The sequence below is a fragment of the Dermacentor variabilis genome, unplaced genomic scaffold (assembly GCF_050947875.1).
Source record: "Dermacentor variabilis isolate Ectoservices unplaced genomic scaffold, ASM5094787v1 scaffold_22, whole genome shotgun sequence".
NCBI classification, from domain to species: Eukaryota; Metazoa; Arthropoda; class Arachnida; order Ixodida; family Ixodidae; genus Dermacentor; species Dermacentor variabilis.
Genome location: NW_027460390.1, coordinates 924,915 through 949,568, shown reverse-complemented (window position 1 = coordinate 949,568; position 24,654 = coordinate 924,915). Strand labels below are relative to the sequence as shown.

The window sequence follows — 24,654 nt, the reverse complement described above, 5'->3', positions numbered from 1 at the left end:
CCCACAGAGTCTGGCAGGCCACCGAGCCTGGCGGTTAACAAAGATTATGCCGAGGGGGCGTCACATGCTTGTCACACCAATCAACTAATCAATCAAGCAATCAATATTTTAAACCTGTTTCAATATTTCTTTTAAATTACATTCACAGGTAAACATATACAAAAAATTGACTTAGTGAAATATTTATTTTCTTGCTGCTTGTACACACTTTAAAGTCGAGTGCCATAATACGGAAAGGTAGATGACTGAGCTTGCTGATAAAATTATGTGACAATTTCCAGCTGCACATAAAAACAATGAAACATGACCACACAACATGTCATTAACTACTTTATGCGCAGTTCCCAAGTATTCATGCATTTAAAAACTTCAACATATATGCACTCAGGTTGCAAGAAAATTCCGTTTTTCACCAATGCCATTATGTGCTTTTGAGCACTATTTACCATAAATCAAACTTGTAAATGAAAAACATTACACCACAACAAACTACAGCTTCCTTTCCAAGCCTGATGACCACTGGTTGGCATGGTACTTGAATCTTACAGACGAGTTATGCACATATTTCCACATTTTGTGAGTGCCAGGTAGGTAATCTAGAAGTACTGAAGCTTAAGCCTCATCACCTGTATTTTTCTAAACTGCCAATAAAAAAATTCACAAACAAAATACTTACCAATAGCCAGAACACTCATGGTATTTCATGGCAGTTGCACATATAGAACTCATCTAAACTGCCAGTCTTTTTGACGAAAAAGAAAGCCCATGCACATCAAATGTTGTTTGTGCTCTTTTCACTCCAAAATCGTTGTACAGTAGACTTTCCTTAATTTGACTCCCGTTAATTTTATCCTGTACAAAGGTCCCAATTGGTGTTCATGCCTTTCTATGGTCCCTAACTTTTGTTCTTCTGTTCTCAAATTGGCCTTCCCCGGATAATTCAAGCTTGACCAGTCACCATGCATATGCCATACCCTTTAATGACCCCAACAGCGACCTCTTTACTGGCAGTGTTTGTCTCGGCAGAGCTTAGGGGACAGTGAATGCATTGAACACATGCCATCTCCTGTGGAAAACACCTGTTTTCAGCCTGCCCTAGGAATATTTTCATACAATAACGGTAGCTCACAATGTCTGATTACGGTATTCACCGAATTCTAACGCGTGCCTTGTTTTTCCCAATCCCAATAAGGTTGAACCGAAAGCTATGTTTGCAGTGTTCGCATGCTTTGCCACATAACAGGAGTGTATGCGGCAAAGCCGATTTTTAAAAACAACATGCATTGAAGCTGACTTTAGGAAGTAGATGTAGTAGACCCTTGCCCATTTCTCTTACTAAAAAATCAAGTGCGCATTAGAGTTGTACTTTGTTTAGGAGCTTTAATGTTATTGCTACATTACTTCTCTACTTTGGACTCATAGAAAGCGGGCGCGCATTTGATTCAGGGACATGTTAGAATCGGGCAAATACTGCCAATTGAATCAGTGGTGTGTTTTGATGCTTTTGTCTGCATCTTGTTTAATATGAGCCGCCAGATAATTAGATCAATTTGACTTCCAGGTGGTCAGGTCCGTAGTGTCGCAACACAAATGCCTGCTGACACAGATTCCCCTGCGAGGATGTGCACTGTAGGACCCCACAAAATGTATAATGGTGATGAGAGAGAAGGATAAAATCACACTGCAAGGCTCACACTTTAGCAATACTCCTACGAAGCCAGTGCACTGATATGAAAGCTAGAATAGGTTTGAGTCTCTTAAGAGGTGAAAAAGAAGCTGGCTGATAGCATTGTACTCTAAATTCACATTAATGGGTAAAACAGGACTAAGTAGTCAGCACTAACACATAAAATGTCAATAGTAGGGGAGATAAAAAATAAAATGTAAATAAACTGAACAAACTAAATCAATATTTTCTGAAAAGAACTATACTTGACTGAAATGGAGAGCTACTGTGTATATAACCCAGCAGTAGTCCTTTCTCGACTTACCAAAAAAAAAAAAGCAAAAACAAGTTATCCGTCGGGTTAACCCAAATAAAAAAACGTGTTGTTACTGTGCTTTCAGTACGTCAGAAATATGTGACAACTGCACTTATGCAAGTTTTCACTTTCAAAACTAAGCTTGGGTGATTTAAAATCATACTTTTCCTGTGAAATTACACCAACATGTATAACTGCCCATGCGAATGGCTGCAGAGCCCATGGGCAAACATTTCAGCTCTAGCGACAGTGAGTGGTACACTACTGCAATGACTTCAACTCATGCATGAAACAAGGGTTCCACTTGCGCACCGCCACGAGAGACGTGTACAGTGCAGTGGTGATAACCACCAATGGCGTGGAGGTCTCAGTCTGTGCACAATCACTCCAAGTTGCAGCGCAGACTTGTTCGCTGCATATTAGGCTTGGCCACGAGTTCATAAAATGGGTTCCATGAAAAATTATTTGGCTGCCAAAGGTAAGCTATATCACAGGAATGAAGCTGCTGTAAAATCACTTACGCAGTAACTCTTCCTGAAGCTGAGGGCTGCGAGAAAAATGTAGAACTACAGCAGACCGATGGAGCACGTGCGGCAGAAGTGCTTTGCGTAGTGAAATGCCATCTTCACACAGGCGAGAAAGAAGGCGGGCAAGATGCTGGAGAGTGCACTCGGATGACGACGATGATGCAAGGTGCCGCACTAAAGCAGCTTCTACCTCACCTGAGGGCAAAGCAAAAAATTATGGCATGAAACCATGATTACATGAATAAAGCTGCAAATCTAATAAGCAAACAAGCTAAAGTGCACTGCACTGAGACAGGGTCATTTTTTATATACGCATATTAGTATTGGTTTTCAGCCACTACAGGGTGGGCTAGAAGCATCATTTACATGAGCATTAAAACACAACATGAACAATACATTACGTGCATTATGTACTATTCCGCTCAATATGAACTGCAACATGCGAGCCGTGGCTGTAGCTACGCTCTCGAGAAAAAAAGTGGAGCGAGTTTCCCCAATCCAGACATGCACATACACCCTTTATTTACGCTGTCTGCTTTCAACGCGGAGTGATAATACAGTGGCCTGCGGAGCAGCCTGTAATTCGTTAGTGCAGCGTGCTTCATGATGGCACATGCTGCCCTAGCTTCGTAACTATTATTATTTTTTTTTAATCGTAATGGTGCGATGGCTGCTCGGTGCACCAGTGTGTTACCACTGCAGGAACAAAGCAGACAACGAAAAGGGGGGGCTATGTGCATTGCTCAAATGACGACACCCTCTCCACGTTTTTTCTCAAGAGTCACGGCTCACATGTTGCAGCTCATATCGAGCACAATAGTACATTGACAAGCTGAACAAACACATCCCACCTCTATGCATAATGAAAATGCACAGACAAAATAAGAAGGCCCTATGAGCAATATAAAACAAATATATTTGAGCAACTATAAATTTAATTTACACACTGATACAAAGAAATTTTTTCAATCAATAAAAGAACGACACTGTGTGCACAGGATAGAATATAATCACATATTTCTATCTAACCAGTCAAAGATTTCTGCATGTAAAGTATTCAAAGTATTAGACTGTGCCTGTGGGAATTGAAGAATAACACCTTCATTCATGATGTGCTACCACCGTGTTGCACCTATATAAATACTGAATGCTATTGATGCTAAAACAGTTCCTAGTGAAGAGGAACAAAGACTTCAGCCTAGTTATATGCCACCATTCAGCTAGCTTAAGATAATTATTAAGATTTGGCTTTTCAAGGACACAACCTGTACAACAGTTTCTCGTTAGAATAAACCTAGCAGCTCTACGTTATGCTCTCTATATAGTCTGCCGATCAACCTGAACTGGAAAGGGTTCCTACTATGCCAACGTGTTTTAGCATTCGCCACACAAATGTTAGATATGGCATTTTACTGACTAGGCTGCAAACTGCAGCTTCTGTTCATAAGCTTCCTTTTTACGTTTAAAGACTGTTTCATAATGTGATATGGCCAACTCCAGTTAATTGTTATAATTATCCCTAGATTCTTAAACATGACAGCTATGGCAAGTATTGTAGGATTGACTTCATAAATGAAATCTATCATATTTACTCTAACCTAACGCGCATTTCTTTTTCCGATAAAACAGGTCAAAAAATTGCGTGCGCGTTAGAATCGAGTACAATTTTAAGTCTGTATTACCACATAGCCATTGGCATTTCAATATGGCCGCCTTGTACACACTTCGAGCCTAGCTGCCATAGCTTACCCCATGTGCTGTAGTACATATGTGTAAGCGGGGCTGTAGTCTGGTGATGAACGAACTTTGTTGCGGTTGAAACGAAGCAGATATAGGAAAGAGTGGTGATGGAACAGGTCACGTGCTTTTAACGAAATGGCCGGCGATGTCAGAGTGACTCAGCCATGCTACATCTTCCCTTTCTTAGGGAAGCAAATAATTACAATGGCCTTTCTGGTTGTGGGTAGCAGCAGAGCTCCTGGCGTGGCCTTGTGCTCCTGCATAGCTCTTGAGAGGGCTGGGCGTTGTCTAGTCGCTAGGACCCAGCACGAGGACTCTCTTTGGGATGTGTAGGTCTATCTCGCAGTTGCTCGTGTGTGCGTCTAATTTCCTGGCCCTCTTCAGTCTTCACTAACACGGAGCGTGGCATCTCAGCTGGCCCCAGAAAGACTGCAGGTGTGCAGACCTTTTCGTGGGTATCGTATGCAGTCACTCTGTGACCAGGTGACAGGGGTGGAAGGTTCCTGGAGTGGCGATTGTAGTAGATCCTCTGGCACTGGCAGACTTCCTGGAGATGGTTATGGACGGCTAGGTTGGGCACGATCTCCAGCCTCACGTGCTTTGTAGGTACGAGCAGCAGGGTCCTTGTCTGCCTTCCTATCAGTCTCTGCACAGGGGACTTCAAAACAGCATCTCTCGGAGTATTACGCCATTCAAGCAGAGCCATGTGGAAGTCAGGCATTCTAAGAGAGCACTTGAAGGGAATCACGGTCACTGACCAAGTCTGATAAATAATCTGACGTTTCGGAACCACGTAAGGGTTCCTTGTTCACTGAGTTGGACAGGAAATCGTCGTCACTTATATAGCCAGCACATGACATATCGAACGTGCGAACGTGCGAATATGCCTGCCATTTACGCACATTCATTACATCACATGCTGGCTATATAAGTGACGACGATTTCCTGTCCAACTCAGTAAACAAGGAACCCATATGCTGTTTTGAAATGTCAGATTATTCATCAGACTTGGTCACTGACCGTGATTCCCTTCATTTCCATGCCTGACCAGACAAACTTTCGTCGAACCCTTGATTAAGAGAGCACTTCTTTAGTAGTTTTCTTGCTTCTTGAATGGCCCTTTCCATCGTACCATTTGAGCGTGGATGATATGGGCTTGACGTTACGTGGGTAATGCCAAGCCCACCTAAGAAGTCTTTGAATTCTGTGCTGTTGATTGGCGGCCCATTATCGCTGCACAGTTTAAGTGGTAACCCATGAACCGAAAAAAGTTCAGCACACCAAGACTTCAGCTGGTTAGCAGTGGTATGGCAAAATTCCTTTATTCCAAAAAAGAAGGAATAGAAGTCGACAATAATGGCAAACAGTTGGCCCCCATAAAAGAATAGGTCCATTCCTACAACTTTCCAGGGCAAGTTTGGAACCTCATGTCTTAAAAGCGGCATCTTTGCATTTCGTGGCTGATGCTTTTGGCACATTTTGCAGTTTCAGCAAAATTGCTTTATGCCGCTTGCCATGCAGGGCCGGAACACGACGCTTCGTGCCCGCGCCTTCATCTTATCAGCTCCAGGATGTGCAATGTGCAAAAGAGCCAATATTTCTGCTTTCATCGAACTTGGTACGATCAACTTGTTGCTGCGAAATAGAAGACCATCTTGTGCATGTATCTCCTCCTGATAAGACCAGTACGGGTGGATGGCTTCTGGAACCTCGTGCTTGTTGTCAGGCCAACTGGTCAGCGCATATTCCCGCAGCTTGGAGAGAACGGTATCATTGTTTGTTGCTGCGGGAATACTTTTTAGACGAGGTTCTGAGGCTGAAACAAATTCCAGCACATTGACTTGAAACTGCTCAGTTTCCTCACACATGCTCACTTTGCTTGGAAAACGCGACAAAGCAACCGCAAGAAAAGGTTCTTTGCCTGGCTTATACACCAGCAGTTTGATTGGATAGCACTGCAGGGTCAGCCTCATGCGCTGCAAGCAGAGGGGGCACTGATGTAGCGGCTTGTTAGGTATTGGTACCAAAGGCCTGTGATCAGTCTTTACAATCACTTCTGCCTGACCAAAAACATAGTCATGGAATTTCCTGCAACCATGCACTATCACCAGCATTTCCTTCTCGATTTGTGCATAGTTCTGTTGCGCCTCTGTGAGCGAACGGGGCGAAAAAGCGATAGGGCGGCTATCTTGCATTAGAACTGCGCCGACTCGCAATTGGCTTGCGTTAACCGAGAGAATTAAAGGCTTTTTAGGGTTGAAGAAAGCCAAAACGGATGTCAAGGATTGACGCAAGGTGTCAAAACTCATTTGTTGCGCCTCCGTCCAAACCCATGCAATATCTCTACGCAAAAGTGTTCGAAGCGGCGCGGTTACCACTGACATGTTGGGAATGAATCGCTGCACAAAATTCATCGTACCAAGAAATACTTGCAGGTCTTTCTTGTTCGTCGGTTCAGGCATTCCAAGTGTGTCTCGTACCCTCTCTGAATCCAGGCATAGGCCTTCTGTAGTGAGAATAAATCCCAGATACCGGACCTCCGGCTGCAGAAACACACTCTTCTTAGGGTTAAGCCGAAGGTTTTGCTGTTGACAATGAGACAACACAAGTTTTAAGCTGTAGTTGTGTTCTCCTTTATTTCTGCCCCATACTAATACGTCATCCATCACAAATGCCACACAGTACAAGCCTTCCCAAACCCGGTGCATTGCTGCTCGGAACATTTCTGGGGCTGAAGCTAATCCAAACGGCATGCGAAGGAATCGATAACGACCAAACAGAGTGCTCAGTGTGCGAAGTTTGGAGCTCAACTCGCTAAGCCGAATTTGCCAAAACACTGAAACTGCATCAAGTGTGGAAAAGAACTGTGCCCCGGGAAGCCTAGGAGCGACATGCTCTAACGTTGGCATGGGATAGTTCTCACGGAGTGTGGCTTGATTGAGCGATGTTGGATACAGGCAAATTCGAACTTTGTCTCCTTGAACAATGGTAACCATGTGGCTGGACCATTCTGTAGACTCAGTTACCTTTGTTATGACACTTTGATCCTCCATACGTTGAAGTTCCGCTCTAGACTTGTCCTCCAGGGCCACGGGGACTCTCCGAGCCGGTACGATGACACCCAAGGCGCCGAGGTTGAGTTTTATTTCGTACTCATAGCCCTTGAGCTCGCCCAGTACTGTGAAGACTTTTGCAAAAGGTTGTGCTGGCAGGTAAAGTTGATAGACCTCAATGTGCTGTACCCAGCAGATAAATCCAAGGCATTCGGTCGCTGAACCGCTCAGAGCCACTGGTACAGTTTGCTCTATGATGTAAAATATTTCAGAGACCACCCTCTCATTGGCTGAAAGCCAAAGGCGCACTTTTGGTTGGACGGTTGACTTGTGGCTGAAAAATGCTTGTTAGCGCAACCCGGCAAGCCTGCTCTGGTTGATCCGGTAGCTTTGCGACGTCCCTCCTTGAAATGACACAGCGATTCACCCCCGTGTCTAATTTGCATGTCATTGGTTGGCCTTGAATGTCCACCGTCGCGCTCCAGTGGTCTGCGTTGACCGTGCTCACCGTTAATGTTTGCAGAAAAATATCGTCGTTGTCTGCGCATAGTTCCCGTCGTTTTTTCTTCTTGTGGGAAAAGCTTCGCAAAGGCCGTGCCGATTTGCATGCTTGGGCGAAGTGGTTAAACCCTCCGCACTTATTGCATGTTCTACTGGTGGCGGGTCATCTTTCACCGCTGTGTGTGCTGCTGTGTCCTGCGCGGTCTCCGTGGCTTCACCGATTTCACGAAACTGCTCTTTCCCTTGCTCTTGCCTGCGATAAATATAGATAATCTTCTTGTACGAAGGGTTTTCCGCAATCAATTTCTGCGGCAGGCTCTTGTCTCGAAACCCCAGAGTAACCCAACTGTGCAGCATCCAGTCTACCATTACCCCAAATTCGCAGTTTGTGGCTAACATTCATAGCTCCGTCAGCCACTCATTGAAAGGTTCACCTTCCCTTTGGTTTCTGAACCCAAATCGAAATTCATGATAGGTCAAGTTCGTTTCCGGCTTGTAGAACTCTTCAAACTTAGCAATTAAGACGTCTACATTATTTTTTTCCTCTTCTGCCTCAAACATGAAGGTGCTGTATACCTTCCTTGCTCTTCGCCAATAATCACTAGCAACGTGGCTTGTTGTACTTCTTTTGCTTGTTTTGTCAACTGGGTAGCAGTGGAAAATAGGATGAACTCACTCTTCCGAGTTTTCCATTCAAGCCAGGCGTTGCCCTATGTGTCTAGGGGCTTTGGCAATCGTTGATGGCTGGCAGCGTGGCCATTTCGGCTAGGCACCACTGCCACCATGTAAGCGGGCTGGTAGTCAGGTGATGAACGAACTTTATTGCGGTTGAAATGAAGTACATATAGGAAAGAATGGTGACGTAACAGGTCACGTGCTTTTAACGAAATGGCCGGCCACGTCAGAGTGACTCAGCCATGCTACAATATGTTTAGGTTAGTCTACAACATACTGGAACTCCAGACCTGCACAAATATCCAGTTTCTATGGGATAAACGAGAAGAAAGGAGGTTAACCGAGGGGCCCAATTTTTATTAGTCATATCATGAGAAGCCAACAAACACTGACACCAAGGACAACATTTTCCACTAATTTATCGTTTCTTTATTTCATTTATTTAGCACAAGCAATTTCCCCTATGTTGTCCTTGGTGTCAGTGTTTGTTGGCTTCTCATGGTACAGTTTCTATGGGAGTCACTTGCGCCCACTCCCATTCAACCGTTGGCCGTTGGTGTCACTTTTATAGCCTGTTTGTTTGCTACTCTACGGTTGACTGGTGAAGCATTGTAATTAGTACGGTGGCTGCTGTGTTGTGAGGAACTGCTTGCATGGTTGATGATTTTTGCGAACACAGTGATAGTGATGTCACAAGGCTCTGATTGGCCGCTTGGCTCCAGAAGTTGAACGCCCGAACCTAAAAAATGTCAGTGTGTGTAGTCCGCTGCTGTCTAAAATAGCATTAAATAGCCACTCCTATTGCCTTTTTCAGGCAGTAGCATACTGCACAGATCCTGCACATTATTATAAGTGACATTGTCTATAGAGTATATAAAGTACACAACAGCTTCATTGTATACGTTGTAAAGTTCGCTTCTGCGCTCTTTAGAAACTGGAAACCACCGTAACATTCGTTCAGAACAATCGTTCTGTCATCGAATGTTAGACTCATCTCAACTCTTAAAAGTTGTCCATGAATGCGTCGGAGGTTCAAAAAGAGAATTTCGCACACCAGCTTCACTGCGTACGTATCTTTCGCACCATCATTATGCTGCTGCCGTACAATGCAGAAAAGCCAGCTTTGCAGTTTGGAAAGAGTTCCGTGACACAAGGCCTGTAGTGCAGCACGTTTTAAAGCACTGGGAACGCTTTTACAAGCTTTCTACTGAGCTAGACATCCAACAACAGTAAAAACAAGGTATGCTCACCTTTCCTTCAAACGGACTTGATCTACCTACTATTGCACATATCGGGCATAGGACTCACTCGTGAATACTTTTACCAGATCATCTTTTCACTATGGCACACAACAATAAATCCTAATCTCAACTACGACATTAGGCTATCTGTAAGCAATTTAAAAAAGCTAGATTATCCTATGAATCTTTCAAAACAATTTTTCCAGTCTCTTACTAGAAAACGGAAATTTATGCCGTCTAGCATTGCAGCTGCCATCTATGCTCAGTTTACCTTCCTTGCAATGCTCTTCCTCCTTTAATTTCCCTGTTCAAACGCAAAGCGTTCGCAAATTTTTGTTTTCTTTTTATATTTGTGAATTTATTCATTTACCACCAATACAAGCACTTCATGCCTGCCGAAGTGGCAGCACGAGCACTGAACAGATCGCAGAAGCAGACGACAGCGAACAGGTTATAACTAGCGCCACTCTGCTTGTACACTCTGTCCCTAGTGGCAAAAGGAGCAAACTAGACCAAGCGTGCTGGAGCAGAGAGATCTGTGCAGGTCTGAAGTTCAGTACAGCATGGGTTAGTCCACTTTCCGGCTTCCCGTTTTCTGCGTTTGCTCTATCAGCATGAAAGTGCTGACTGTGAAGACACACCGAGTGTTCATCATGATGCCGCAAAAAAAAGAAAGGAAAGTGATCATATGTGCGGAGATTGGCAGAAATTGGGCCGCATCACGAGCGTTCGGAGTTCCCGAAACTTGCATGCAGGACTGGCGCAAACAGGAGAGGCGTTCTACTCTGGCGGCTGCTGTGTAGGCATGGCCACGCAGCCCCTATTTTGAAATCGATCTGCGATATGGAGAGAGTCTATGCATCTAGGCGCACTGCGCTATGTTCTCGTCGCTTAGTTAACGTTGAAGCGAGAGGCCGCACAAAGGTCAATTCACTCGCTTCTGTTACCGCACCTCCTCACTTCAGCATTCTCATAAAAAGTTTCCGCAGTCATTGAGTGCGACGTGCTCATGTTTGCTTGTGTGTGCGTGACACCATGCTTGTTAATTTAGCTAGGAAACGAATGTTTAAATGTTTATACGGCCGATAAAACTACTATCCTTACTTTTTGTATAGCTTCCTACTAATTTGCTATCGCAATCGATGCTTCGCCTTTCGGGCGAAACTGCGAATATTTTTATTAATCGAAACTTTAGTGCATTGGGGGGAGTAAATCTTTGTTTTTCCGAATGAGAGAAAGTTGTATTTCTGTATGAAATAATGAGGTGCGCGGTACTGTAAAGAACTTTTCTTTTTTAGGTCACGGCAAACAGATGCGTGTTACAATCGAGGGTTTTTCTTTTTTCCTGTCATGGAAAACAGGTGCGCGTTACAATCGAGGGCGTGTTAGAATCGAGTAAATATGGTAGTATGTGACGTATGTGAAGCCACGTGAAGTTGAGCATGCCAATCAGTACAAAATGCATCAAGCAAGATGATGACACATTGTGGAGGGAATACTTAGACAAGGGGCCCAGTGACGCTCTGGGACAGTGACATTCATGCTCGGAACACAGTGCCAATGCAGTGCACAGGTTTAAGGTCAGCAAACATATGTGACTTTCTCCTTTCTGCTCTTACTAAACATGAGGTCCTTTCAAGCCCTTAGAGATGTCAAGATGTGGACAAACCAGTCCACAGACTACAAACAGCTAATTATGGATGATAAGTTCCTCAGAGCACTTCTTCATGCAGCTTATTCATAGAGACCGCATGCTGTTAATTATAGCATGCTGCATGACAAACAATGCGATAACAAAAACAAATCCATAAAGAACTTACCAGTCCTCAATGCAATGGCTTTGCCCACTGCTGCAGAATCCACGCCAGCCATCACTGCCAAGACTGTTAGCTGTGCTTCCGTCTTCTCTGGGCAGCTGCTACTTGCCAGGCACACCTGCATCATTATTTTGACTCTGAGAGTGGGGCCATGAGGGTCCCATCGTTAAGGCATATAAGCACTTGTTTAGCTACGTTCTAAGTGTTATGCTGATGATCAGATGTGACACGTAAGTCGACGGTTACCATCAGCTACACATGGTGGTGCCGCACTCATGAGTAAACTCATCGCATCCAGGAACCCAGGTCACCACCACTTCTAATTCTACTCTCTGTTATGTAGTTACTGCATGGCATACAGACCAAATTTGGCGTGAACATGCAATATTTTTCTAATTATACGCTAAACAAAATGAAAAAAAAAAACAGCAGATGTATTGGATCATCATGCATGCAAGACTCCCGAGGTCAGAAGAAGATGCTTCTAAAAACTATGGAAGGCAGGTAAAGTGTGACGTACACTTTGTCTTATACTCAGCAGGCAACGCTTGAGAAATTACACTATCATCATCAGCCTGGTTACGCCCACTGCAGGGCAAAGGCCTCTCCCATACTTCAACAAACCCGGTCAAGAAATTACACTAGTGAGCTCATAAATGTATTGATCTGAGCACTTTAGATAGGGGTGTGCGAATAGGGATTTTTGAGACCAAATCGAATACAGATCGAATAGAGCTAGAAGCAAATTGAATCCACTATCGAATACTTTTCAAATAGTTTTTGAATAATTAATTGCTGTTATCACATTTTATATAGAATGATGTTCACAGCCTAGCATTCTTAAAGTTAACGAGTTTCTTTCATTACATTGTAGGTTATGAAGCTTTGCTTATTAAAAGCACAAATGGAGCATTAGGAGCAGACAAGTAGTTTCTCTGCATGCACAGGGCCCTTTAAAAAGTGTGAATGATCGCTGTACAGCCTGTAATATATGGCTACCTAAGTGATGTAGCCTTCTCCACTATGCAAGTTCTCATGTTTTATGTCTACACTATGCCCACGAGAGTGAAAATTTACCCTAATTTTGTTCCAATTTTATGTTTACTTGGTTGCAGTGGACGTTTTTAAATATTCCAAAAGTATTCCAAAGTTATTTGAAAAATATTCATATTTACGAATAGTGACTATTCAATTCGAAGACCAAATCAAATAGGACACTATTCGATTAGTTACTGGAAAGCTTCGAATTTTTGCACACCCATAGTTTTGCAGTGCACTTGTTTTTTATGTGTGACAGTTTATATGGAATAACTGCTTCATATCTTACAAGTAGAATGCATGGACGCATGATCACATTAAATCGTGTATCACTTGCGCGTCTGTTACTTTGTGCACTTTTCACTTTGTGCATTTAATATGCAACATATGTTTTGTTGGCAAGTACAAACAGTGCGCTGTGGCCACTGGTCATAGAAGTGTGTCACTACACTCGTTTGGTGATTAAATAGATTCAGATCTGTGACGTCTTCCATGTAACAAGTAATTCCTAGTTTTCAACATAAATACATAAGACCTAATGTTACACTGAGGAACAAATGTTACAGTGGTGGAACAGCAATTTGACTTTGTGGTGTAGGCTTGGTGCAGGCTAAAATTTCATTTCACGCAGCTACAAGCACTCTCAGGGCTCATAGCTTATTCACTATTTTCAACTAAAATAGTCAATAAAAATAGTGGAACTGGCTTTACGCATGCCACTGAGGCATTTGGGCCTAGAATTACCAAACTAGTTTCATTACTTTTATTAAAATGGCTTTCCCTGTGCATGTATCATGGTATAAAGCTGCTTCTACCGTTCAGACTTGCAACAGGCATTGCATTTGCGCTTCAAGCAAGCAAGCAAAAAAAAAAGTTTAATGAACTAGGGCCCGTCAATAAGACCACGCCCAAGGACATGTGTGACTAAACCGAAGTTACATTGAAGACATCCACAGGTTATTTCTAATGTGCACAATCTCTCCTGCAAAAATATACTGTGAAACATGTGAAAGCTGATTAAATAACCAACACGAAATCTGCACTTCCGATTGTGCAGGGTTGCAAGGAAGATCCCCACTCATAAGCAAATTATATATCAGCAATTGAGTCCACGTAGTATTACAAGATGTTTTTAACGTAGCACCATGAACAACAATGTTAAAGGGAACTAAAAGAAAATATGAAGTTGAGTTAATTTGATAGCTTATCTGTCTAGAAGACTTGCATCATTTTCTGGGTGCCAATATATGATTTTGTTGCATAAGAACTGCCACTGAAAGTCCTGCTGCCACTCCTCAATTTGAATCGCCTGTGACAAAACAGGCCATGATACAATCACGTCACCACCTCTGCCGCTATCTGCGAATCAGCCACTCCTCTTTCAACTTGCATCGGCGGCGTTCCTCGAACAGCCTGCCTCCCAACTAACGGGCAGCTGGCGCCAGCCAGCGCCCCAACGTCACACCATTCGTCACACAAGAGAGATACCATACTCTATGACAGGTGGTGCAGCTCCGATTTTCTATTTTCATTTTCTATTTTCTATTTTCTCCGAATTCATTATCATAGAAGCTTAATCTTTGAATCTAGCTCAACTTAACCCTTTGAGGGTCAATTTTTTTCGCCATATGCGACTGCCCAGGGTCGATTTTTTTTTTATTGCAGATTTAAAGGGACACTAAAGGTTACTATTAAGTCAACGTGGACTGTTGAAATACCATCACAGAAACCTCGAAACGCTTGTTTCATGCCAAGGAGAGACTTATTTTAAGAGAAAATGCGTTCTGAAGCGTCCGCGTGCCTCTAGCGCAGTTCAAATCGCCCGCCCTCCGATCGAGGAGTACTGACATCATGGTCTCATAGTGACGTTGCGCCATCGGTGAGTAGAACGGCGTCCGCAGACGGCGCTACGGCTTTTCTGCGCAAAACGCGAACGCACGGTCAGAAACAGAGCCAAGACAGAGCCGACAGCAGAGCGAAAGCGGGAGTATGGTGGCTAGCGGAAGGAGAAACGAATTACTTCCCACATTACGTCCCATGGCACACGGAGAGTCCGTTTTCGTTAAACTATAGGCTGCGGCGAGCTCGCAGCGTGGTCGGCGTGGTCTATGAGAAGCGACGAGCCTTTTCGCACTCGCAACAGGGCATAAAAAAGTGCGAATCGATGCAAAACTCGGCCTAGAAACGTGCTTCGACACAGCCAGGGCTCAATACGACCCAAGCTGGCACGACCCAGATGTCGTTTCCCGCACCGCCACTAGGCGCCGCTACTATACCTCAAACTCCAGCGCAAGACGCCCATAAGCTGGTACTTCATTCTATGACGCTAACTTCGACGCTCGTCGCAATAGACCCTGACACCGACAGATTGGCTCGCGATGGTGGGCTCAACTTCAGCGATTTGAGCACCGACGAGCGCGACCTGCTGCTGAGGGCTCGCACTGCCGGCGTCGTTGCGTACTACGACGGCGGCCTCGACACCGGCTCTCCGGAGCGGGAAAGCAACGAGGGCTTCCCACGACATCACATGGACGTGGCATTCTCGCTGCTTGTTCCAAATGAAAGTTTCGTGAGCCAGCAGAACCCTCACAGCACGACGCGATAACGAAACTACTGAAACTCCAAAGCGTGCGCGGCGCAGAGTCGAGCGCGCAGAGTCGAGCAAAAACGAAACCTTTCGAACACCCATATTACTGAAGGGTAACGTCAAAATGTTTTTTTTTTTTCTTAGAATCGAATAGACGTAGACAAGTAGCATTTTTTTCCGTCTTATAATCGAATGAAATGATATTTTTAATACGAGTAGTTGAGTATTAGTAACACAAATTATGAGGAGTCCTTTCGTCATCGGGCTAGTACCGGAATGTCGCTGGGGGGTCTCAAATCGTGTCATGCGTTTACCTCAATTTCTCGGTTACTAAAGCTCTGTTCGCGATTATATTGACGCCTTAGACGTTCTAGAACATTGATCTACCACTTTAACTTGAGTTTCTGGTAACCTTTAGTGTCCCTTTAAATTCTTCAGAGGGACCTATTTCGAAAAAAATTTACCGTAATTTTTCTAGGGTGACCGTAAAGCGAGAAAAAAAAATATTTCGCATTGGAATATATGTACTCTTCATTCATGAATAACAACAATAAAAAAGGAAATAAACTTATAAGAATTAAAAATTTGATGCATTGTTATACATACAAGGCTTTGAAAATGCGCACACGAGAATATTTCGCAATGCATACCTGTCCCTGCTCTTACACTAATATTTGCATCCATTACATAATCGAACTGCGTAGGCGCGCACACTCAAGAAAAGTGTGTGGTTGTGTGCCCGTCAAAAAAGCAGAACGTGACAAACTTCCGCTAGTCTTCATCTTATCGCCAACCAGAGACAAATAGTTTTTGCAAGTGTAAAAAAAAAAAAAGCAGTGGAAACGCATGCACGGCAGCATCCTTTCTATGAACACCCTTGTAAGCACTAAATGAGCGAGAAACAAGTGGTAGCCCTTTGAGCGATTAGTAACGAGATAGCCATCAGTTTTACAAGCGAAAGAAGCCGAAACCGCCCGCGGAACAAAATCCAAAGTGCCGCCCGTGCACGTGCGCGCCTATGCGCGAGCGGTAGTACATAGACGCGCAGGAGCAAACTAGCGCTAAAACAAACCATGCAACGAAAACTGAGAGAGGGAGGCGTGTCAAAAAAATTCCCTGTATTCTCACATAGTGGCAGCACATGATAGAAAAGAAAAAGTTAGGAAATTGGCACGCTCTTTAAACCTACACACGGCACCGTAAATATACGGCATCGACCATTTTTGGACTTGTTTGCAGCGCCATATAGTATTTATGTGATTGAGCCTCAATGGGTTAATATTTTCCTTTAGTGTCCCATGAAACAATGTGTGACTGTATATCATCCAACACTTCTTTTTGATCCGCCATCCTACTTGAGCGAGCTTTATGCCATGCAGATACAAGGAATACCAATCTGCAGCACAAATGGTACAAACAAGAAAGCAATACAGCGACATTGAAACATCTGCCAGAGAGAAATGCAAGAAAAGTGCGAAAGCAGCGAATGGAGAAACAACAGTAAGGGCCCTACCATCGGCATTAGCAATATCTACAGCGATGTCCATTTAACTGATTTTGAAGTAGACATGATGATGACAATGACGGTATGCTTTAGGTTTTGCTTTCAGTTTCACTACCAAGGCAGCATCAATGAAGTTTTCTGTTCTTATACCTTATTTGGCACAGGGTCGGCGCAATTCTATGTTAAACTGTAGTTTGTCAGCAGGATGGTGCAAAGGGCCACTCTTGGCCCAATTTCGGACAATTGAAACAGTGTCAATGTTCCTTAAAGGCGTGCTCTAGGGACCGAGGTTAGGTCATAGGTTAGGTCCAATACGACAATGCATGAGTCAGTGGGAGAAAGACCAGAGAAACAGTCGGACCGACGGCAGGAGCAAAAGAAGGTCATGTTTTATTCTTCTTGTAACCTTGCAGCTCGCAGCACAAGGCACGAGACACATGCACCGGAGCGCGTCACGTACAAAAGGCAGCCGAGGAAGATGACGATGGCTGCTAGAGAGCTCTCCTCATTTTAGGAGAACATCGGCGCTGCCCAAAAAACAGCTTTTGATGTCAGGTGATTGGGTTTGATTTGATGTATGGGGTTTTATGGCGCAAGGGTCAGATATGGCCAAAGAGCACCATACACATGGTGATGGGTTTTCAATAAACTGTTTGTGAAATGAAGAAATGTACTTTGAATGGGGGATGTGGTATGGCTGTAAATAGGCCTAAAATCAGTCGCTGTAAATTATATGTCTTAAAGCAATGACAATGACCAGAGATGTGATATTTGACATTGTCTTGTTGCCCACGGATGATGTAACAGAACATGTAGTGAATGCAGCACTGATGCCTCAATAGGGCCCTTATATGCAAGGGCCTGGAGACATGTGCTATGCTAAATGTAACGAACGCAGCAGCAGCCTCTGGTAAGAAGCCGTACTACTTAACATTTGGACGGATAATGTGCAATGTAGGAATGTCATTTAAATGATTCAAAACTGATCTGGTGTCGAATAATGGGCTCGTGCTGAGTAATTGTGCTGGATGTAATGGGATATGGTGTCGATACGCCAAGGGAAAGTGCTTTTTCCTGTCGCATTCTGTTTCCCTACACTCCACAAGGACATCGATGACCCTCAGTCTTTTACCACATCTACCACATGTAGGAGGTTCATCACCAGTCAGCAAGAAGTTGTGTCTACTGTATGTGTGCCCTATTCTTAGTAGACAGAACGCGACATCAGGTTCTCGTCGTTTTATTATAGATGGGGAAGTGCTTAAATGTGGCCTGATTAAGTGAAGTTTATTCGCAGTTTGGGAGTCCCACAAGCGTTGCCAACAGTCTCTTAATTTTTTGCGAATGAAAGGTCTCAAATCTATGGCAGGGACCACTATGGAAGAGTTGAAATCTTTTGTTGCTGTGGATGTGGCGATTTCGTCAGCGAGCACATTACCCTCAATGCCTCTGTGCCCTGGCACCCAGCGTATAACGACATGTTGATTGCAAGCATAAACAGCACACAAGAGTGTATAAAGATTATTAATTACAGGATTTTTGCACATCTTTAGCGATACTAATGCCTTAACAATGCTCAGAGAGTCGGTATATATAATTGACTTTCCTAGTTTTAATTGTTTTATGTCTTTCACAGCCGATAATACTGCATAGGCTTCAGCTGTAAAGATACTTGTTAGCGCATGCGGAATGCCAGAGTCCGAAAAGGACGGACTGACTGCTGCGTAAGAAATGCCGGCTTGGGACTTAGATGCATCGCTGTAAAACTCCGGGCAGCAGTACTTCGATATAAGTTCTAGGAAGTGCATTCGAATGTGCAACTTAGGGGCACGCTTACTGACTTCAATAAACGCCATGTCACATTCCACGAGCTGCCGCTGCCACGGTGGTGACGGCTTCGCTGGAAGCATTAAATAGTGTTCTACAAGTGGGACACACATTTCTTCACTAAAATTCCTTACACGGAGCAAGAACGGCTGCCTGGCTGTAGGCCGATTATTAAAAGGTATGGCTCAGGACACATTGTTTACAGTTCTGTAACAAGAATGTTCAGGATTTGAGTTTACTTTCAGATAATATGTGAAGCTGGAATATGACCTCTGTAGATGGAGTGACCACTCGTTTGATTCTACATAGAGACTTTCTACAGGGCTTCTCCTGAAAGCACCGGTCGCTAGGTGGACACCTAGGTGGTGCACAGGGTCTAGGATCTTTAGCGCGATCGGCGTTGCAGAATGATAGATTATAGCACCATAGTCAAAACGAGAGCGGACAAGGCTCCTGTACAAGTTCAGGAGACATTTTTGATCACTACCCCAAGTTGTGCGAGGCAGAATATTTAAAATATTCATCATCTTCAAACATTTTGCCTTCAGATATTTAAGTTGGGGGATGAAGGTAAGCTTAGAGTCTAGAATTATTCCCACGAATTTGTGTTCCCTGCTCACAGAGAGTTCCTCTCGATTGATGGTGAGTTTTGGCACTACATAGTGTTATGCCTCTTTTGTTTGAAAACAGTATACACATACTTTTGTGGCAATTTATTTTAAAGCCATTAGCATCCGCCCATTTAGACAATTTGTTTAATGTAAGCTGTACCTGTCATTCGCAGATCGCAATGTTATACAATTTAAAACTTATCTGTACGTGATCGACATAGACAGAATAAAACATTGTGCATGAAATGACTGTATACAGGGAGTTCATTTTTACAATAAACAGTGCGCAACTAAGCACACCTCTTGTGGCGTGCTAGTCTCCTGGGTGAACGTTCTAGATAAAGCATTGCCCACTCTTACACGAAACATGCAGTTGGATAAGTCCAACCACTGTGTTTAACATATTTCCACGGAGCCCCATCGCGGAAAGATCTCACAAAATCCAGAAGCGCCATGTCGTATCGTATGCTTTCTCTAAATCTAGAAATACTGAAAGTAAGGACTGCTCATGTATAAACGCATCTCTAATGTTTGCCTCGATGCGAACAAGGTGGTCCATTGTCGACCTACTTTCTCGGAACCCACACTGGAAAGGGTCTAGTATTTTGCTATTTTCTAGGAAAGAGATTAAGCGCTGGTTTATCATTTTTTTCATACAGCTTGCACAGACAGCTTGTTAGTGCTATTGGCCTGTAGCTGCTGGCTAAGGACGGGTCTTTGCCTTGTTTAAGTATCGGGATGACTATGGCTTCTTTCCACGAGGAAGGAATATACCCAGCTGCCCACAGGACATTGAAAAGAGATAGGAGCATTTTCACTGCTTCAGGGTATAGGTATCTAATCATTTCATACATAATGCGATCACCACCTGGCGCCGAGTTGTTGCAACAAGCGAGCGACGCCTTAAGTTCAGCTAAGCTAAATGGACGATTGTAAGCCTCACTAGATGAGTTGATTAAGGGGCTGTTTCTCTTCCCATTCTTATCGTGCGATGCACTCGAAACATATTCAAAGGGTTCGCCTAGACAATCTGCCTGATCTTCCAGGCTATCACCTTGGATACTTACTAAGGGTCTGCTGGCCTACTAATTTAATCACCCTATTCCAGACTTTCGTCTCGTCCCTGTAGGAAGTTATACCAGAGATGTACTTCTCCCAACTCTCCCTTTTAGCATGTCGACATGTTCTTCTACCCTGAGCCTTTATTTGTTTAAAACTAATCAAGTTTTCGGCAGTTGGAAAGTCGCGAAGTCGTCCCCAAGCCTTGTTTTGGTTTTTCCATGCTTTTTTACATTCTTCATTCCACCATGGGATACGATGCTTATTCGACAGTCCGTTCGTTTCACGAATGCATTTTGTCACAGCCTCAATTATAAAGCCAGTAATATATGCCACAGCTTCGTCTACATCAAAAGAATCGACTTCATCCCGGATTATATGTGTTAGCTCTCGGAAAAGTTCCCAGTTAACTGATTCAACCTTCCACCGGGGAGGGAAGCGTGTGGCAGGCATCCATTTTGTTTTGTTAAGTTTAACACAATTGGGAAGTGGTCGCTCCCAAAGGGATTCTTGAGAATGGACCACTCAAGGTACGGCATGAGTGTACTCGACACTATGCTAAATCTGTGGAGGAGTATGTATTATGTGCCACGCTATGGTACGTCGGCTCGTTTTTATTAAGTATACATGCTCCTGAGGAAAAAAAGAGTTTTCAATTACGCGACCTCTCGGATCACGAGAGTCTCCCCACAAAGGGTTATGTGCATTTAAATCTCCGACAACTTTGCATGGCGCGGGAAGTTCATGTATGTAGTTTTGAAATTCGGTTTTAGTAAGTTGATAATTTGGAAGGATGTATACAGAGCTGATAGTGACCAGCATGTCAAACAACACCCTTCAGACAGCAACTGCCCCTAGGGGTGTATGAAGTTTTACCATATTTACACAATTGTAAGTCAACCACTTTTTTAAAATTTGAAAATCTGAAGTTGGGGGTCGACCTACAATCGAAACCAAAACATGGCACAGCCAAAAAAGCAAGACCAACGGGAGCTACAACATAATTACAATTTTATGTTTGCTCTATGGCCCTACCCGTAGCTTTTCACTATTCCGCGTGTTTGTTCGCTTTTTGGAAGGGTTTTTCTACATTTTTGAGAGTTTTACAATGCACACAACACTAATAAGGGGGTGTCGATAGTTGATGGAAGTGCCGCTGTTCCATTCGCAGTGGCACCCTCAGAACGGCGGCACTTGCGGGGAGCAATGGGGAGCATCGGTAGTTCATGGAAGAGAAGACACCGCTCGCGGGTTTCTCTTTGCCTGTTGCGCTTAGCTTTCTCTATAGTTTGACGAAAGGCATTGGTTTGACGCGTTCCACTTGACTGCCAGCTACGTGCTACTTCTATGCTTCCTCAGTCGTCATGAGTGCTCCAGGCCCAATAATCATTCGGCACTCGTTCACAGCAGCGTTCAATAGGGCTGCCATCCTTTACACCGAAGAAACAAACCACTGCGCAGCGGGTTGCAAGTTCAATGTTTCTGAACGGGTGGTGCGAGAGTGGCGACTGCAGCAAAGCGAAATTTTTACCTGTGATGGCAAGTGAGGAATTTCCCACATGCCAAAGTCTGGGCGCTTTCCGGAGCTGTAGGCTAAGCTTGCAGCGTACGTCGCTGAAATGCGCAATCAGTCCCTGCCAGTGAAGTGCGACATGGTCATGAAACAAGCCCGGATCTTCGCCTTTTAAGGACCTGCTCCACCGTGAGTACAACGAGTGGCTGGCGGCAGAAGACTGCGAAATTACGCCAACCGGACCTGTCAAAAGAGCCTCCCTGACAGCTGCGTGTGGTTGGGTGCATTCGGCGTGGGCTGCTGTTCCACAAGAGGTCGTGGTGCGGTCATTTGCCAAATGTGAAATTTCGCGGGACGATGACGCGCTGTGGGACCGTAGCAACGATGACGATGGCAGCGCTAGTGAATATGAGTAGTCCAGTGACCATGTCAGCTAATAATAAATTTTCATTATCGAATGTGCCCTCGGGTATGCTCTCCCTCTTTCTTTTTTTTTCCTGTCATGCAATATGGGGGGGTCAACTTACATTCGAGTCGACTTACAATCGTGTAAATACGGTAATTCCCGGCAAGCAACACCCCTGTCGACAATGATAGCAACACCACTGGATGACATGATAGTGTCATCACGGTCTTTACGAAAAATAGCATATTGTCGAAGGAAATTTATTTGCATATGTTTGAGGTGTGTTTCTTGAACACACAGCAGCTTTGGGATATACCTATGTAGGAGTTCTTTAATGTCATCAAGATTGTGCAGGAGACCTCTGACATTCCAGAGTATTATTTGTGTATCCATGTTGAATGTGGTTTTTGAGCTGTGTGTTTAAGAAAGAGGAGTTAGCTCACAGAGCACTTTCCGGGCGGCGTGATGCAGTGTTTTTCTTTTTTTTCTTTTTTTTTTTTTGAGCCCTTGCGAGAATCTCGCCGCTCCTTAGGTGCTAGCGGCACCGTCTGGCTGGTTGTGTCCATCGCCTCTTTCGAGGCGCTGGACAGGCACTCTTGCGAGTGCTGCATTTGATGGGAAGGCCTCGTCTCCGTAAACGAAACCTTTGAGGGCACCATCCCATAGGCAGATGGCCTCTTCTGCTGGGGCGGCTGAGCAGTGCTAGCTGCAGCCGCCGGGGATGGGGGGGGGGGGGGTATGGCGTCACTGCCGCTTCACTGAGTGTGGTTTGGACAGCCACCAGAGGCCGTTGTGGCGCTGCCCCCTGAGGCGCCATATCAGCAAAGCTGCTCTTGGGCAGGTAGGAAACCCGCCTGTGTGCTTCTTTGAATGAAATATTCTCTTTGACTTTTATCGTCACAATTTCTTTTTCTTTTTTTTTCCGTGACGGGCACGATCGCAAGTATGTGGCATGTTTGCCATCACAGTTGACACAGTGTGGAGCGCTTTCGCAATTTTCAGAGGCATGATCTCCAGCACTACATTTAGCACATGTCTGTTGACCTCAGCAGTTCTGGGAACTGTGGCCGAAACGCTGGCATTTAAAGCATTGAAGAGGGTTTGGGACATAGGGTCTGACACGTAGCTTTACATAGCCTGTCTAGATTGTCTCAGGCGGGATACTTGAGCCAAAAGTAAGTATTAGATACTTTGTTTTGATCTCCTTACCATCACGCCTTAGCATAATTCACTTAACATTGATAAAAATTCTGCTCGGTCCAGCCTTCCAGCAGTTCAGCTTCTGTCAGCTCCATTAGGTCATCATCAGAGACATCACGGCTGATGTTCATAGTTCTGTGTGGGGATATTGCGACTGGAATTTCTCCGAATGTAACTAGGTTAGGAAGCCTTTCATGTTGTTTCGTATTGCGGAGTTCCAGAAGGAGATCTCCACTAGCCATCTTTGATGCCTTGTAACCTGCGCCAAGTGCTTCGGTAAGACACTTTGACACTAGGAAAAGTGAAATCATTCTCATTGTCTTTTCAGGTTTGTCAGAATGGATGACGTGGAATCGGGGAAAGCTTTGTAATCGGTTGCCAAAAAATTTGAAAACATCTTCGGTGCGCCCTCTTTTCTGAGGGCGATCAGGGAGTGGGGGGAAAAAGCTAGCCATGTGTAACATATGTTTCAGCAGCGGTGCCAGCCACCGACCATGGAGCCCAACAAGGGGACGTGACAGGATTTGTGTTTAAACAAGGCCTGCCAACGCCAGCTGTACACAGCCACTGTAACCAAAGATGACATAACCTAGGTTGGCTCGGAAGAAATAAAGAAATGAGTAGGAGACAGAAAAGATGGAAAGTGAGAAAAAGACGAATGTTTGAGGGAGATAGAGACGGGAAAAGGCAACTACCGATTTTTCCCGGGTGGTTCAGAGTCCAAGGGTGCCGTCTACATGAAGCCGAGGCCAAAGGGGTGTGTTACCGCCGCTGAGGAACCGTAAAGTTTTAAATGCCCGGCATTTGCTCAATCCCCAGGATCCCCTTTTCTGTAGACACGGCTGAGCAGCGCACAGTTAGACGCGGGAGGGTCCAACCCTTGTGTGCTCAGGTGCGTGGTGTCACAACAAACCAAACTCCTGCTGACATAGACGCCCCTGCGGGGCGGGTGATTGGGTAGATCTGCTGTTTCAGCGGTTGTAAAGTCGTTGAAAGCGGATAATGACGACGAGGTCACTAGGAAGGCTGATTTGACCCTGTCTATCGCCATGACTTCATGTCCGTTGAGGTCAATGGTAGCAGTTTTTTCTGTCTGCTTGAGTTCCTTGAAAGGGCCATCATAGGGCGGCGTAAGAGATGGCCGGATGCCTTTGCGGTGTATGAAAACGTGGCTCACTGTGGGCATGTCTTTGTTGACAGAAGCATTACTGGAGGATGCAACTCTACTAGGGCAAGGACGCAAGCGTGCAAACAGGAAGCACAGCTGCTGAACATAGCTGTCTGGATCGGGCGTGGCAGCAGTAGCTGGTGCGAAAAAATTACCAGGCAACCACAATGTTGTGCCATAGATCAGCTTCGCAGCTGTGCAGCAG

At 44.5% G+C, this 24,654-nt stretch overlaps 1 protein-coding gene across 1 annotated transcript in view; it reads right to left on the bottom strand.

Moving 5' to 3' along the window:
- The window catches only part of LOC142568594 (uncharacterized), a 203,911-nt gene that overhangs the window by 148,089 nt on the left and 31,168 nt on the right, over positions 1 to 24,654 (bottom strand). The window contains exons 5-6 of the mRNA XM_075678472.1: positions 11,540 to 11,654; positions 2,504 to 2,704 (exon numbers count right to left, since the gene is read on the bottom strand). Coding sequence (XP_075534587.1) covers positions 2,504 to 2,704; positions 11,540 to 11,654 — 316 coding nt within the window. The remainder of the gene's footprint in view (positions 1 to 2,503; positions 2,705 to 11,539; positions 11,655 to 24,654) is intronic.